Consider the following 16,333-nt stretch of genomic DNA (forward strand, 5'->3'; position numbering starts at 1 on the left):
ACACATTTATCATCATCATCATCATCATCAAAAACACATCGATCCAATTGGTCTTTTCACACATAAATTTTATTACCTAAAATATAACTAAGATATTTGTTGTTTATTGCCTAGATTAGTTTCACAAATACTTGGTATGTGTTAACACCCATAGCAAAAAAATATGTGAGTTCACACATAATACCAATGCTTAGCGTCTGTGTCAGCCGCCGGAGATGCGCAAAGTGAAAACATGGCGACTCAGTGTAAACATGTGCTGCAGGAGTTGTTCAGATATTTTACTTAAATCATCGCAGCTACATTCCTTAGAGTACGAAAAAGTTATAATCAGTTGCTTTACATCGATAAACACTTAGAAACTCGGGTGAAGAGCGCAGTTTTGATCATCATTCGGAGCTGCAAAGTTGATCGATTGGTAACTCACTGGTCGAAAATAATCAACCAACTTTCCAGCGCAATACGGTGTTTGGCTCTTTCTACATGAGCTTTCGACTTGTTAATTTGTTAATAAATAATGTTAACTGTATCCATAAATGTTAGATCATTGATAAAACTTTTTATTAAAAAATAAATAAATAAGCGCATATATCGATTTTATTTGTCATTCGGTATTGTTTTTATGTGTAATCACACATCACAACGATAAATACCAAAAATAATTGGTTATGTGTGATTACACATAAACATCATTTGTCCAGACGAATTGCAAAAATATATGTGTACAAAACATAAAATAAATATTTGCAGTTTTTGCAGTGTACTATATTTGGTCACCCACCCATAGCGCTACTATTTTGCGAGCGCATCCAGCAGCGACCGGTAAAGTTTGCTGTAATGATGGAGGGCTGCCAAACGGGGTACATATAGAAGCGCACCGTTAAAGGTGCTCTAACGCCCAAAATGGCCTTTTCTGACACCCACTGTCATCACCACTGGGCTGACTAGAGTGCGACCTAGAGAACAAATTGAACAAAACGGATGAGGAACAAAAACAAAACCTAAATTGAGAGTGGATGAAGCTGCTATTAAAGGTTATTAAAATCATTGAATTTCTATTGTTTAAACTAATAAAATAAGTAAAATTTAGTGGTCATTTACATGCAGTAATATAGTAAGCTATTGCTCTTTAATTTAAAGGTAAAATGTTCAAATAAACCCCTAAAAATTGATATTTTAGTTTAGGTGAACTACACGCGATCATCTGTAGTTTCGGGTACTCCAAAAGCGTTTGTAAACTAGTTTAAACGTTAACTTAGTAAGTATTCTTAACTATAAAAGCTAAATGAATTTGTTAAATATGCTAGGAGAGCGCAGTAGGCTTTGCCGCGTGCAGACGTTTTCTAAGCTGCTCGTCACATTTCGATCGCGTTTGTTAGTTTTTTTTTCTTTTTCGCGATTTCGCCGACGGTTTGACCGGTGCTACGCCATCCGGATGGTACTTCCGCGGGTGCGAGTGTTTGTTCTGTGTAGTTTTGAAATAATTTATTGATTGTGAAAAGAAATGTGAAGAATTGTGTTCAATTGTAACGTTCCGTCCTGTTCCAAAAGCTAGCGGCTTAAGCGCCACCTCCTCTAAAGAAGGACCGTTAGCTCTGCTAAGTTTTACCCGGATGAGACTGCCAACTCAGGGCAGGTTTAAGTTCCACCAGAACCGAAGTCGCACTTCAACAACACCAAAACGTCGTAGCCAATAAACCAATTCAGTACTTACCAACTTCAAATTGAACATAAAAACTAAGAAAAATATATACAAACCTCAAAAATCAAACAATAAGAAAAAAGCTTAGCAACTAATAGGAAAATTTCAACCTTAAATCTAATAAAAAAAAATCCGTGACGAAAGCAAAGTGGAGTGTGGTCTAAACTAGAAGTAATTTTATTCGTTTTATTCAATTTACGCACGCGAAATAATAGAAGCGATCAATTTTTCGAGTAATGACCGTGCAATAAGTAGAAATTGATTTATTAAATTAAGGAAAGCCTAGTTCCCTAACCGTGTGTGACGTCACGTTCTCAATTCAATTATAATAAACAGGATTTGTTTCTAGAAACAGTTTTCGAGCAAAGGACAGATCTGACCTTGTCTTCTTCCGGCGATCCCACGTCGGATGTCCTTGGACTTGGCACAGACTACGTAGCGAACCCTCAATGCGGCAGTTTCGAGCCAACAATATACGCCACCCACAGGACTCGCACGCTGGTGTCTTCTTTCGGGGTACAGATATCCCCTAGCACTGTGGAGTGTTTCCGTTAAAAATGTCACGGCTGACACCACGCGACTGATGGACTTGCGAGTCGTGTCACACGTGCGGGTTTTGTTGCACGACTGTCGAAACAGCTATGCGACGAGATGTGGGCTTCGATAGGCGTCCCCTTGGCGTCGCGTCGGTGCGAAATTCAAACGACGACGCACGTGGCTTCCGCAACCGTTGGACCGTAGTCACTCCGCACAAACCGCCCACGTTGGCTGGGCTCGATCTCCTGCTCAACGCGGATAATTTCACTATTTGCTCGAATTATTTCACGTTATTTCACTAGGCTTACCTGAATTTAGGAATGTTCACTAATCCAAAGCACGAATTATCACAAACTATCCCAATGGTGGGATTTTCTCTAAAAACTTTTATCACACTCGATTAATTGAATCACTAAATGTAAGAAAAATATCATTAAATACACTTAATTTATTTAAATAGACAAGAAACGACCGCGAACTTACTTCGAGTTTAGTGTTACACAATAAGAATTAGCTTTAATCAAACTTTAAAGTCACTTCGAAAGTTGGACTGTTCAGTTGTACGCACTCCACAATTATGATCAACCCGACGCGAGTTAGATTGGGCAGATCCTAATCGCTGCAGCGCTAATCCCGTCTATTGTTCGATTTAAGAGAGAGATTTTATTGCATTAGGTATTTCTCGCTATTCTTAAACAATACTGCACCGATTTATTCTCTACGACGCAATTTGGCATGTTACTGCGTAATAAATTTGAATATTGGAATATTCCATCCGGTTTACTAGTTCAAACACTAGGTGTCGCATTATTGGGTGGTGTCTTCGGTAAGCTTGAAAAGTACGCAGCCTAGTTACGATATTTCGTTGCAGTCAAACTTGCTGCACCCATCTGACAGCATAACAACTGACAGCACAACAAAAAGCATATCAACATGATAAACATTTCAAAGTAGGTTCACAATGTCCTTACATTCTCGCCCATCCTAACTGAATAAAAAATTTGAAATGTACAGTAAACGTTCGGTCGGTGCAAACGGTTTAACTGCAATGCTTTTTAATTGCAAGTCCGGTAAGTGCAACAAATTTGCAGTTATCGCACCGCCAAACGTCAAAATAGTGCGCCATGTTAGCCCTAATGAACAGTCGAATGAATTTTTCATTCATTTTACGTCAATTGACGGCTTGTTGACACTGTCAGGCGTTGCAGTTATCGGATTTTCGTTCGCTAAGTGAAACGTAAACATGTTGCAGTTATCGAACGTCTACTGTATTTCGAAATTTTTATACTACAACAATTACTATTTCCAAACTGAATGACAAGAACTAACATTAATCACGATCTCCACATCTAAAACGACAAATGGTTGATTGAATGAAGAATCTGAATGATTTTTTTACGGGTTGGTTGTGAATGAAACCTATTGCAGGTATGTTGTGGCTTTAATTTTAATCAGGATATTTTAATGCAATTTCGGGCTCCCTTTTCTATGCCGCATTTCGTTGCGTCGCACTGATCGATTGTATCGAATATCGATATTTTTGACGCATTCTTGAACTGGTGTTAGTGATCTCAGGCAATATGATTTTTCCTACGGCTGCGTTCTTTCCTCAACGGCAGTTTGAATATTTTTACTGTCTAGTTTTGTAGAAAGTTGGTGGTTGCTGTACTTTTTTTAATAATTCGAGAGTTTTACGACCCGGTGTCTGGTGTCTGGTGGCATTTCGCAGGTGACTGCCGAAGGACAGAAGGCATTTCAAACAGCGGCCCAAGGAACCGGAGTATTCGAGAGTTTTACGACCCGGTGTCTGGTGGCATTTCGCAGGTGACTGCCAAGTGGCTGCCGAAGAACAGAAGGCGTTTCAGACAGCGGCCCAGGGAACCGGAGTCATAATCAACGTAAGTTAATCCTTATGAGGTCGGCAAAAATCACCCGAAGAATACCGGATGAATCTATACACTTCACAATCTGAGTTTTTCCACATTTATGAACTGAGAGTTCTCTGTCAATGATCATTGCAGGCACCGGCCGAAACCATCTCCAAGCGGCACAGCATGGATACAGAAGGTGTTTCAAACAGCGGCCCAGGGAACCGGAGCTTTCGAAAGTTTTACGACCCAGTGTCTGGTGGCATTTCGCAGGTGACTGCCGCAGAAATTCGGATTTTCCCGGAAACACGGTGACCGGACCGGTTTATTCCGTTCATATGTCGATGAGGGATGATTTCCTAAATAGATACCCGAACAATACTTGTTATTAATGCATGTCCGCAGAAGTTCGGATTTTCCCGGAAAAACGGTGACCGGACCGGTTTATTCCGTTCATATGTCGATTAGGGATGATTTCCTAAATAGATAAAAGTTGGGTTTTGAAGGTATCTGAGCAGGACAGGAAGTTTTTGGCGTTTCTTCTATTGGAACATATATTTTTTTCTTCAGCTGAGTTTTTCCCAGAGCGTTCATGATTAACCTTCGCGTACCCAACGTCTATTTCGGATGATTTTCGAATCTTGAATCAGCTATGAAAAAGGCATTTCCGAACCGATTTTTTTTAAAGTCAATTGCATTCGATCCAGGTTTGTCCAAATTGTCAAGGACTACCATACGGAACCGGTTCACCCATCCGTTCCGGAGTTATTCCAGATTCCGTTGGGGTCATGACCGGCCGGAAAATGACACATTAATGTATTTGACTCTGAATCTATAGTTATTTTGGAAATTTGCACATATTATACGTCAGGAATACAGAAACTATATAACTGCAAGGAGCCATTGACTTGAAATGACACAATCAAGCAGTTTCATGAACCGGATATGTCCCGGGTGCCCCCAGGGATGTGGCCAAAGTGGCCATTCTAGCAACATTGTCAGAACCATTCATGCGGCACCTCGAACTTCATGATTTGTCGAAACATGAAGAAACATAGTCCTTCCATGCTCCTAAGACCCCTTGGGAACGGACTGGTCATACCCGGAATGTTCCGGATGCCCTCAGGGAAGTGGTCATTTCTCAAACATAGTCAAAAGCAGCCGTGTGACACCTCAAACTTCATGATTTGTCGAAACATGAAGGATAATAGTCCTTTTAGGCTCTCATGACCCCTTAGAGTGGTTCTGGCCACACCCGAAATATTCCGGATGTCCCCAGGAGAGTGGCCAAATTGGCCATTTCCGCAACGTTGGATAAATCAATCGTGCGGCACCTCAAACTTCATGATTTGTCAAAATGTGAAAGAAAATAGTCCTTCTAAGCTTTTATGAACCCTCGGGAACGATCTTTCCATACCCGGAATGTTCCGGGTGCCCCAGGGATGTGACAAAAGTGGCCATTTCCTCATTGTTATCAAAATCAGCCGTGTGACATCTCTAACTTTATGATTTGTTGAAACATATAGGAAAACAGTCCTTCTAGGCCCTTATGGTCCCTTGGGACCGGTCTGGCCATACCCGGAATGTTCCGGATGCCCTCAGGAAAGTGGTCATTTCTCAAACATTGTCAAAATCAGCCGTGTGACACCTCAAACTTCATGATTTGTCGAAACATGAAGGATAATAGTCCTTTTAGGCTCCCATGACCCCTTAGAGTGGTTCTGGCCACACCCGAAATATTCCGGATGTCCCCAGGAGAGTGGTCGAATTGGCCATTTCCGCAACGTTGGTCAAATCAATCGTGCGGCACCTCAAATTTCATGATATGCCAAAACGTGAAGGAAAATAGTCCTTCTAAGCTCTTATGACCCTTCGGGAACGATCTGGCCATACCCGGAATATTCCGAGTGCCCTGGGATGTGAAAAAAAATTACCATTTCCACAACATTGTCAAAATCAACCGTGCAACACCTCTTACTTCATGATTTGTTGAAACATAAATGAAAATAGTCCATCTAGGCCCTCATGGCCACTTGGGATCGGTCTGGTCATACCCTGAATGTTCCGGATGCCCTCAGGGAAGTGGTCATTTCTCAAACATAGTCAAAATCAGCCGTGTTATACCTCAAACTTCATGAGTTGTCGAAACATGAAGGATAACAGTCCCTTTAGGTTCCCATGACCCCTTAGAGTGGTTTTGGCCAGACCCGAAATATTCCGGATGCCCCATGGAAAGTGGTCAAAATGGCCATTTCCACAACGTTGATCAAAACAACCGTGCGACACCTCAAACTTAATGATTTGTCGAAACATGAAGGAAAATAGCTATTCTAGGTTCCCAAGGTCTCTTGGAAACTTCCTCGCCACACCGGATATGTCCCAGATGTCCCCTGGAAGGTTGTGGAAACCAATAGTGTGATACCTCGAACTTCACGATTTGTCAAAACATAAAAGAACATAGTGAGTCTTGATCCCTTGATTGTTAGAAATATTCTGTATGCCCCGTGAGGAAATCGTCGAGGATAACATCACCTTAGGTATTAGGGTCTGTCCATAAACTCCATAGACTTGGAGGGGGGACGTGGGGGGGTCTGGTCAAAGTCTACGGTCCATACAAATTTCGAAAATGTTGTATGGACGAAAGTCTACGATGGGGAGGGGGTATCTGAGATTGCCAAAATTGAGTCTACGTAGTTTATGGACAGCGCCTTATCACAACGTGTCGAAATCAATCTTGCGACATCTCAAAGTGCATGATGCTATGAGAATAATCATCCTGAAGACCTAAGACAGACTATTTGACGCTTACACTATTGACGCCAAAGCCGAATGTGGTTCTGGTTTGTAATAAGTTGAAAGGTGGTGTCGCATGTAAACGCAGAATCGAATACATACTTTCTGTTCACATCAGCCAACCCTAATTACTACCGCAACGATAAAACCAGAAAGCGTAAATTTCTGGACTGGCTTGAAACGTAAATTTCTGGACTGGAGTTGATCCTTGAACACGCAAAACAACGATAAAAACCTTTCGGTTTGTCAAGCAATGTAATCGATAAAATTTCCGCTTATCTGAAAAGTTATGAGGAAATGTATGGTGACTATCTTCCGTTGACAAAGACTTTTTTATGTGTTCGAGTAACGATAATTTGTCCAATTGTTATATAGCGCATTTAGTTCACCACTGGACTATCGCACTAGTTTTCAAAGTGTGAAAATGCAAATAAAAGTACACGATTGCAAAAAATCAACTCGGTGTCTTCAGAGCACTTATTCAGCATAGATCGTAGAAATAATGCGCCGAAGACATCAAATTTATTTGATGCAAACGCACATTTTTATTTATGTTTTCACACTTATGAAGACTGAGTGCGCAGTCCAGTGGTGAACTGAATGCGGTATAAGTATTCAAACATTACATGCAAAACCCATTCTTATACTACTAATTTGATGTTGTGCTAACTTTATAAGAGTTTACAGAAGAGGGTTTTGCATCCTGATTTCAGATTCGTATCCGTTCGAAAAAAAGGTTTTTTACTGATGCCGATCCAAGGATGTGAAAATTCATACTAAATGTTCCTCATGTCTCAAGACAATTTGTAGAGAACATGAAACAAGCGGAATTATGCAAACAATTTTTTGCAAATGCTGGGCTAGCGAAGAAAAATGAATGTTGTAAACGATTGAAATATAAAAATTTAAAAGTTTAACAATTAATGTTATTTTTGAAGTTCTGTAATTTACCCGGCATCCTGAATTCAAATACAACATTCTATTCATGTCTCAAAAATATTATATATCAATTTCACGATTGATGCTCTCAACACTGTAATCATCACCATTTTTGTGAATTCTTCGAACCATATTCTATGCAACCAGATTGATCCAGAATACTCATTGCTTTCAATCTTCTTTATTCGATTTTATTTTTCGAAAAAAAAACTACAGCACTGTAAAGATGGCATCTCGAACTTTCGGGTTAAGTTTCAAATGCGTGAAGTTCTCCAGAATAACTTCATCGCTTCATCGAATTATGAAGTTAGAAATCGCACGGTTGATTTTGATAACGTTGTTGATATGGCGGAGCATGGGAGCCTGGAAGTACTATTTTCCTTCATGTTTCGGAAAATCTTGAATTTTGAGGTGTAGTACGATTGATTTGACCAAAGTTGAGGGAGTGAGGACATCCGAAACATTTCGAGTGTATCCAGGACGTCATGGGAACCTAGAAGGACTGCTTTCCTTCATGTTTCGACATATCATGAAATTTCAGGTGTCGTACGGCTGATTTTGACAATATTTCAGAAATGACCACTTCCCTGCGGCCTTCCGGAATAGTTCGGGTGTGGTCAGACCGATCCCAAGGGGCCTTAAGGGCCTAGATGGACTATTTTCCTTCATGTTTCAACAAATCATGAAGTTATAGGTACTCACGATTGATTTGACCAACTTTGTAGAAATGGTCATTTTGACCACTTCCCTGCCTGGGGGCATCCGGAACATTCCGGGTATGGCCAGACCGATCCAAAGGGGCCATAAGGGCCTAGAATGACTATTTTTTATGCCTAAATATCATGAAGGTTGAGGTGTGGCATGGTTGAATTTGACAATGTTGTGGAAATTGCTACTTTTGTCACATTCCTGGGGGCACCCGGAACATTCTGGGTATGGCCAGGTCGTTCCCGAGGGGTCATAAGAGCCTAGAAGGACCCTCCATGTTTGGACAAATCATGAAGTTTGAGGTGCCGCACGATTAATTTCACCAACGTTGTGGAAATGGCCATTTAGACCACTTTCCTGGAGGCATCTTGAACATTTCTGGTGTGGCCAGAACCACTCTAAGGAGTCATGGGAACCTAAATGGACTGATATCCTTCATATTTCGACAAATCATGAAGTTTGGGGTGTCACAAGGCTGATTTTGACAATGTTTGAGAAATGACACCTTTCCTGAGGGCATCCGGAACATTCCGGGTATGGCCAGAACGGTCCCAAGGGACCATGAGGGCCTAGAAGGACTGTTTTCCTTTATGTTTCAACAAATCATGAAGTTAGAGGTGTCGCACGGCTGATTTTGATAACAATATGGAAATTGCCACTTTTGTCACATCCCTGGGGGCACCCGGAACATTCCGGATATGGCCAGATCGTTCCCGAATGGTCATAAGAGCTTAGAAGGATTATTTTCTTTCACATTTTGACAAATCATGAAGTTTGAGGTGCCGCACGATTGATTTATTCAACGTTGCGGAAATGGCCAATTTGGCCACTCTCCTAAGGACATCCGGAATATTTCGGGTGTGGCCAGAACCACTCTAAGGGGTCATGAGAGCCTAAAAGGACTATTATCCTTCATGTTTCGACAAATCATGAAGTTTGAGGTGTCACACGGCTGATTTTGACTATGTTTGAGAAATGACCACTTCCCTGAGGGCATCCGGAACATTCCGGGTATGGCCAGACCGGTCCCAAGTGGCCATATGGGCCTAGAAGTGCTATTTTCCTTTAGGTTTCAACAAATCATGATGTTAGAGGTGTCGCACGGTTGATTTCGATAACATTGTGGAAATGGCCACTTTTGTCACTTCCCAGGGGGCACCCGGATCATTCCGGGTATGACCAGTCCGTTCCCGAGGAGTCTTAGGAGCATGGAAGGACTATTTTTCTTCATGATTCGACAAATCATGAAGTTCGAGGTGCCGCATGAATGATTCTGACAATGTTGCTAGAATGGCCACTTTGGCCACATCCCTGGGGGCACCCGGGACATATCCGGTTCATGAAACTGCTTGATTGTGTCATTTCAAGTCAATGGTTCCTTGCAGTTATATAGTTTCTGTATTCCTGACGTATAATATGTGCAAATTTCCAAAATAACTATAGATTCAGAGTCAAATACATTAATGTGTCATTTTCCGGCCGGTCATGACCCCAACGGAATCTGGAATAACTCCGAAACGGATGGGTGAACCGGTTCCGTATGGTAGTCCTTGACAATTTGGACAAACCTGGATCGAATGCAATTGACTTTAAAAAAATCGGTTCGGAAATGCCTTTTTCATAGCTGATTCAAGATTCGAAAATCATCCGAAATAGACGTTGGGTACGCGAAGGTTAACAAAAATTTTAATCATGATTAATCATTGATGATTAAAATTCCAATTTTGGTGATTATTGATTATGATTAATGATTAATTTGATTTTTAGGATGATTAAAGATTATGATTAATGATTAAAATTGGTTTTATCTATGATTATTGATTATGATTAATGATTAAAAATGGCTCATTGATTAAAAATTATGATTAATCATGATTAATCAATCACAAAAAACTGGAAATGATTAAAATATATTTATTGTTTAAGTTCGAAAGTAAAAGGTAACTCTGTCCGGGAGATTTTTGAAAAAAGAATCATAAATTATATTATTTAGAACAGCATTTGAACCAATTTAAATGGGATCATAAATTTTATATGGTGAATAATTTTTGGTGATGAATGATTAATGATTGATTAATGTTTTTTTCTTATGATTATGATTACTGATTAATGATTAGATTGCAAAAACAGTGTGATTAAGATTATTGATTAATGATTAAATGAGATTTTTTTGTGATTATGATTAATGATTTTGATTAATCTTAATCATTAATCATTAATCATGATAAAATTTATGATTAATCATTAACGGTCTGGTTTTTCCACATTTATGAACTGAGAGTTTTCTCTGTCAATGATCATTGCAGGCACCGGCCAAAAGCATCTTCAAGCGGCACAGCATGGTTACAGAAGGCGTTTCAAACAGCGGCCCAGGGAACCGGAGCATTCGAAAGTTTTACGACCCGGTGTCTGGTGGCATTTCGCAGGTGACTGCCGAAGAACAGAAGGCGTTTCAGACAGCGGCCCAGGGAACCGGAGTCATAATCAACGTAAGTTAATCCTTATGAGGTCGGCAAAAATCACCCGAAGAATACCGGATGAATCTATACACTTCACAATCTGCTAGAAATATTTAAAGATGTATGAGGCCCATTTTGCAGTTCACATTCTGAAATACCCGAACAATACTTGTTATTAATGCATGTCCGCAGAAATTCGGATTTTCCCGGAAACACGGTGACCGGATTGGTTTATTCCGTTCATATGTCGATTAGGGATGATTTCCTAAATAGATACCCGAACAATACTTGTTATTAATGCATGTCCGCAGAAATTCGGATTTTCCCGGAAACACGGTGACCGGACCGGTTTATTCCGTTCATATGTCGAAAATAGGTAAAAGTTGAGTTTTGAAGGTATCTTAGCAGGACAGGAAGTTTTTGGCGTTTCTTCCATTGGAACATAATATTTTTTTTTTTCTTCTGCTGAGTTTTTACACATTTATGAACTGAGAGTTTTCTCTGTCAATGATCATTGCAGGCACCGGCCAAAACCATCTTCAAGCGGCACAGCATGGTTACAGAAGGCGTTTCAAACAGCGACCCAGGGAACCGGAGCATTCGAAAGTTTTACGACCCGGTGTCTGGTGGCATTTCGCAGGTGACTGCCGAAGAACAGAAGGCGTTTCAGACAGCGGCCCAGGGAACCGGAGTCATAATCAACGTAAGTTAATCCTTATGAGGTCGGCAAAAATCACCCGAAGAATACCGGATGAATCTATACACTTCACAATCTGCTAGAAATATTTAAAGATGTTTGAGGCCCATTTTGCAGTTCACATTCTGAAATACCCGAACAATACTTGTTATTAATGCATGTCCGCAGAAATTCGGATTTTCCCGGAAACACGGTGACCGGACCGGTTTATTCCGTTCATATGTCGAAAATAGGTAAAAGTTGAGTTTTGAAGGTATCTGAGCAGGACAGGAAGTTTTTGGCGTTTCTTCTATTGGAACATAATATTTTTGCCTTTCTCGTACACTAAGTGTACTGGAAAGGCTATATGTTCACTCCAAAAATGAGTTTTTGATAGAAGGCCCGGAGGGTCAAATCACATATACCAATCGACTCAGCTCGACGAATTGAGGTGATGTCTGTGTGTGTGTGTATGTGTGTGTGTATGTGTGTGCGTGTGTGTCTGTATGTGTGTGTACAAAAAAACTCACATCACTTTTTGAAAGTAAACCTCATCCGATTTCAATGACCGACGGTTCATTCGACGCGGAATCTGGTCCCATTGTTTCCTATTGAAAATGGTGCGGATCGATTCAGCCGTTCCGGAGATATGGCCATTTAGGTGTTCCGGAACGGTACCCCAGGAAGGGACCAGATATGAAAATGCATCAAACCTATGCATGCGACACATCAAACCACGGCATTTTCAATAACCTGATGAGCGGTAAGCAGAAAAATAGTCTAAGACCATATCTGAACCGGTAGTGTTCCGGAACCGGTTCCGGGTGTCCCGCCGGAAGTGGCAAATATCAAAGTGAACCATGATGGAATCCCAGCGCAGTATCGACCGGACATAAACCCGTCCCGGGACTCGCGTGATATTAAAGTAGTGAATTACGCGGACCGTTTCTTTTCTCAAGACGTCTATTTACAATGGGGGACTAGTACGGACTACAAAACATCAACAAACATTCATCGTCATAATACATATTAGCTCTTACGCTTCGTCGGTTTTACTCTAACACACACATACATTCATGGACACTCGTGAACAGCTGTCATCGTCGGTCCAGGGGGCTGTCACAACTCTCTTATTATATTTCTTACCAGGGGGCTGACACTACTCTACTCCAACAAACCAAACCCATGCATGAGACACATCAAACCACGGCATTTTCGATAACCTGATGAGCGGTAAGCAGGAAAATCATCTCAGACCATATCTGAACCGGTAGTGTTCCGGAACCGGTTCTAGGCGTCCCGCTGGAAGTGGCCAAATGTACAAGTGAACCAAACCCATACATGCGACACTTCAAACCACGGCATTTTCGATAACCTGATGAGCGGTAAGCAGGAAAATCATCTCAGATCATATCTGAACCGGTAGTGTTCTGAAACCGGTTCTAGGTGTCCCGCTGGAAGTGGCCAAATACACCTAAACTTTCATGTACGTCCACTATTGGCTTAGCAAAAAAAAAAATCTACCGACAAAATAATGATCAAAATACACATTTTTATATTTTTGTACACTTCTCCTAATCACGAAGATGTTTTAAAAAATATAAAACTGTTGAGTTTGCTCATTGTCTTAGCGGTAGATTTTTTTGTCGCTCAGCCAAGCATGGACGTAAAAAAAGGACAAGGTGTATACAATTGAACCAAACCCATGCATGCGACACATCAAACCACGGCATTTTCGATGACCTTATGGATAATGAGCAGGAAAATCATCTCAGACCGTATCTGAACCGGTAGTGTTCCGGAACCGGTTCTAGGTGTCCCGCTGGAAGTGGCCAAATATACAATTGAACCAAACCCATACATGCGACACATCAAACCACGGCATTTTCGATGACCTGATGAACAATGAGCAGGAAAAGCATCGTAGACCATATCTGAACCAGTAGTGTTCCGGAACCCGTTTCGGGGTTCCCGCCGAAGTGGTTAAATCTGAAAGAGAAACAAACCCGTACATGCGTCACATCAAATAGCGGCTTTTTAGATTACCTAATGAACAGCCAGCAAGTGTTTCGGAATCGGTTTTGAGTGGCCGGAAGAGGCCAAATGTAAAAGTAAACCAAATCCAGGCATGTGACACATCGAATCGTGGCTTTTGCGATAACCTTAGCTATAAAATAGCCTTACGTCACACTAAAGACAACTGGTTGTGTTCCGGAATTGGTTCCGAGAGTCCCGTCGAAATTGTCAAACCCTGCATGTGACACCTTCAATTTGCAGCGTTTTTGGTTAACCGATGAGCAGTTAACAAGACAATAATATTAGACCATATTTGCACAGACAAACAGACGTAACACTCTTTAAAACGGCTTGGCACATGCTTTTAACGATCAATTTAAATTTCATTTGATTTGCGCGGTTGTTCCACCAGATGCGCTAGTGTTCGATCGCTTTGACGTTTGCCAGTGTACACGTTGCTGAACGATGCAAACGAAAATTACAGGCAATTTATGTAGTAGTGTGCGTGTCAGCAAAACGTCAAATTGGAATCCATCATGGCCGATAGCGTCGCGCGCGGTTCTACCAAGAGGTGGCAGTGTGCTCATGAAAATGACACCGGGCAAAAGTTTTTGATGAATTTCCTCTAAGAGTTACGTCTGTTTGTCTGTGATATTTGGTTCAGCCGGTAGTTTCCCGGAATTAGATCCGGGTAGTAAAATGTAAAATTTAACCAAACCCATGGATGCGGTACATCAAATCACGACCAGTCTCGTAAACATTCGACACTTTTTACTACCTTCATTTCGTTGCCGCAGTCGGGTGTCAGTTGGCTTTGTTACATTCGTGCGCTATCGTTACCTCTTACCTACACACAACACGAGCAGTAGAACGAAGATCAATAAACATAAGAAAGGGTCAAATCAATGTCATCTGACACGATGACATGTGTTTAATTCTAGCTTTACGCATAGATTTTTAGCCAATTCCGACTATGAATGTTAATATTAGTTTATTATTGCATGTTGCATTGAATACGACACACAGATGGGCAACATAGCTCTTATTATGGAAGAAGACAGGAATAACAAAAGCCGAACTGTCTCCCGAAGCCGCTATCGTGGTGAAGTGCATTCGTTTGACATTTTTGTTTCGAACAGTAGTTTGATTGCTTGTGTTGCGAATGTCGGAGACAAAGGAGGCCGAATATCGACGAAAAGGTTCAAATGACTGTGATCTCTAACAAGACTGATCACGACTTATCGACAACCTGATGGAAAAATAGGGTCAGACCACATTAGATTCCCGGTAGTGTTGCGGGTTCAGCTGTGGCTTCGAAATTAGTTAGAAGTAAAAGTGAAGCAAACCCATTCATGCGATATTTCAAATCGCGGAGATTAGGTAAAGGTGAATAAATAGCAATAAAATATTCTTAGACCATTATTGGGACAACCGGTAGTGTCATGGTCCATGACTCATGGAATCAGATCCGGCTATCCCACCGGAAATTACCAAATATGTAAATGAACCAAATCCATACATACGACACATCAGATCGCAGATTTTTTGATAATCTAATGAACGGTTAGCAAGAAAATAGCCTTAGATCACATTAGAGACTAGCTGTTGCGTAGCAGAACCAACGTTTATGTGAAAAATTAAATCGTGGCTTTGTTTAATGGCCTGATAATCATTAGGTATGAACAACAGTGACGAATAGGTCTAAGTTCTCATATATGAGAACAAAATATAGACAAAACTAAAGCGATCTCATCAAATCGTACCATTTTAGATTCCTAAGGTGTAAATTTATAGCAGGATGGGTCAACGTTGAATGGAAAAATAAGAATTTGATCGCGTCAACAGAATATGGTGGCTGTTTTAAGGAATTTTGAGCTCTAAAACTATGTAAAATAAGTGTATTTGGTATGGGAAATATGTTCGGAGTCCACCAGAGTATCTAAGATAGCGGTCCAAAGTACAAGATAATGGCCCAGTATTCAAGTTAGTGCCTATTTTATAGGATTTTTAATTCTTGCGTTATGGGCATATTTTGTATGAAAATATGTCCAGAATTCAAAATTTGTAATCAGAAAACCCAAGCTGTGCGCTGTTTCACAAGGTGTGCAATATGACTATAGTTTGAATGGGGAAGAATGCCGGTCTTCGCCCAAAACTGGTAACCAGAAAATCATAAACGACATGCCAAAATGCAATACGGCGACTATTTTATGTAATTTTAGGTGCAGAGTCCAAAAATGAATACCAGAACATCCAAGATGGTGTCTCAATGCGGCTTCATGACACTTCCCAGGTAACCACTAAGCACTGTCATAAGCGGTCTAAAGGTCATTCAGCAGCTTCTCCGTATCATTAGGCTCTGTATGTGAATTTCAAATGCTCACAGGCATTATAAATTGTAAGCACTAAAATAAGCCGTATATTAGTATATTACGCTACACTGTAGTGCTTGCAAACCCAGAGCCTGTGAGCCGAATTAGAAGACTGACAGTGCTGTTAAAAGGCTTGGCGTACATGACGTTTATATCAATCAGAGCTTTGAAGCAAAACAAAACTGAACTGTCGGAGAACAATGAAATATCATCGGGACTTTTGTACGATAGATTGGGTGTTGGATGATTATCGTCATCTCGCCACT

General features: G+C 40.9%; 1 protein-coding gene and 1 long non-coding RNA gene across 3 annotated transcripts in view; one reads left to right on the top strand and one right to left on the bottom strand.

The window, feature by feature from the left end:
- Positions 1 to 1,015: 1,015 nt before the first annotated feature.
- LOC134286725 (uncharacterized) lies at positions 1,016 to 3,251 on the bottom strand. The gene is made up of 3 exons (XR_009996918.1): positions 2,720 to 3,251; positions 2,545 to 2,648; positions 1,016 to 2,481 (listed from the first exon to the last, which is right to left on the bottom strand). It is a non-coding gene; the product is annotated as an uncharacterized LOC134286725 (long non-coding RNA).
- A 463-nt stretch (positions 3,252 to 3,714) lies between these two features.
- LOC109413101 (uncharacterized) overlaps positions 3,715 to 16,333 on the top strand; it is a 45,361-nt gene continuing 32,742 nt past the window's right edge. For both annotated transcript variants that reach the window (XM_062846238.1, XM_062846240.1), the window contains exons 1-3: positions 3,715 to 4,134; positions 10,851 to 11,033; positions 11,524 to 11,706. In XM_062846238.1, the coding sequence (XP_062702222.1) occupies positions 10,884 to 11,033; positions 11,524 to 11,706 (333 nt within the window). In that variant the 5' untranslated portion in view covers positions 3,715 to 4,134; positions 10,851 to 10,883. The remainder of the gene's footprint in view (positions 4,135 to 10,850; positions 11,034 to 11,523; positions 11,707 to 16,333) is intronic.

The sequence above is a fragment of the Aedes albopictus genome, chromosome 1 (assembly GCF_035046485.1).
Source record: "Aedes albopictus strain Foshan chromosome 1, AalbF5, whole genome shotgun sequence".
Classification (NCBI taxonomy): Eukaryota; Metazoa; Arthropoda; class Insecta; order Diptera; family Culicidae; genus Aedes; species Aedes albopictus.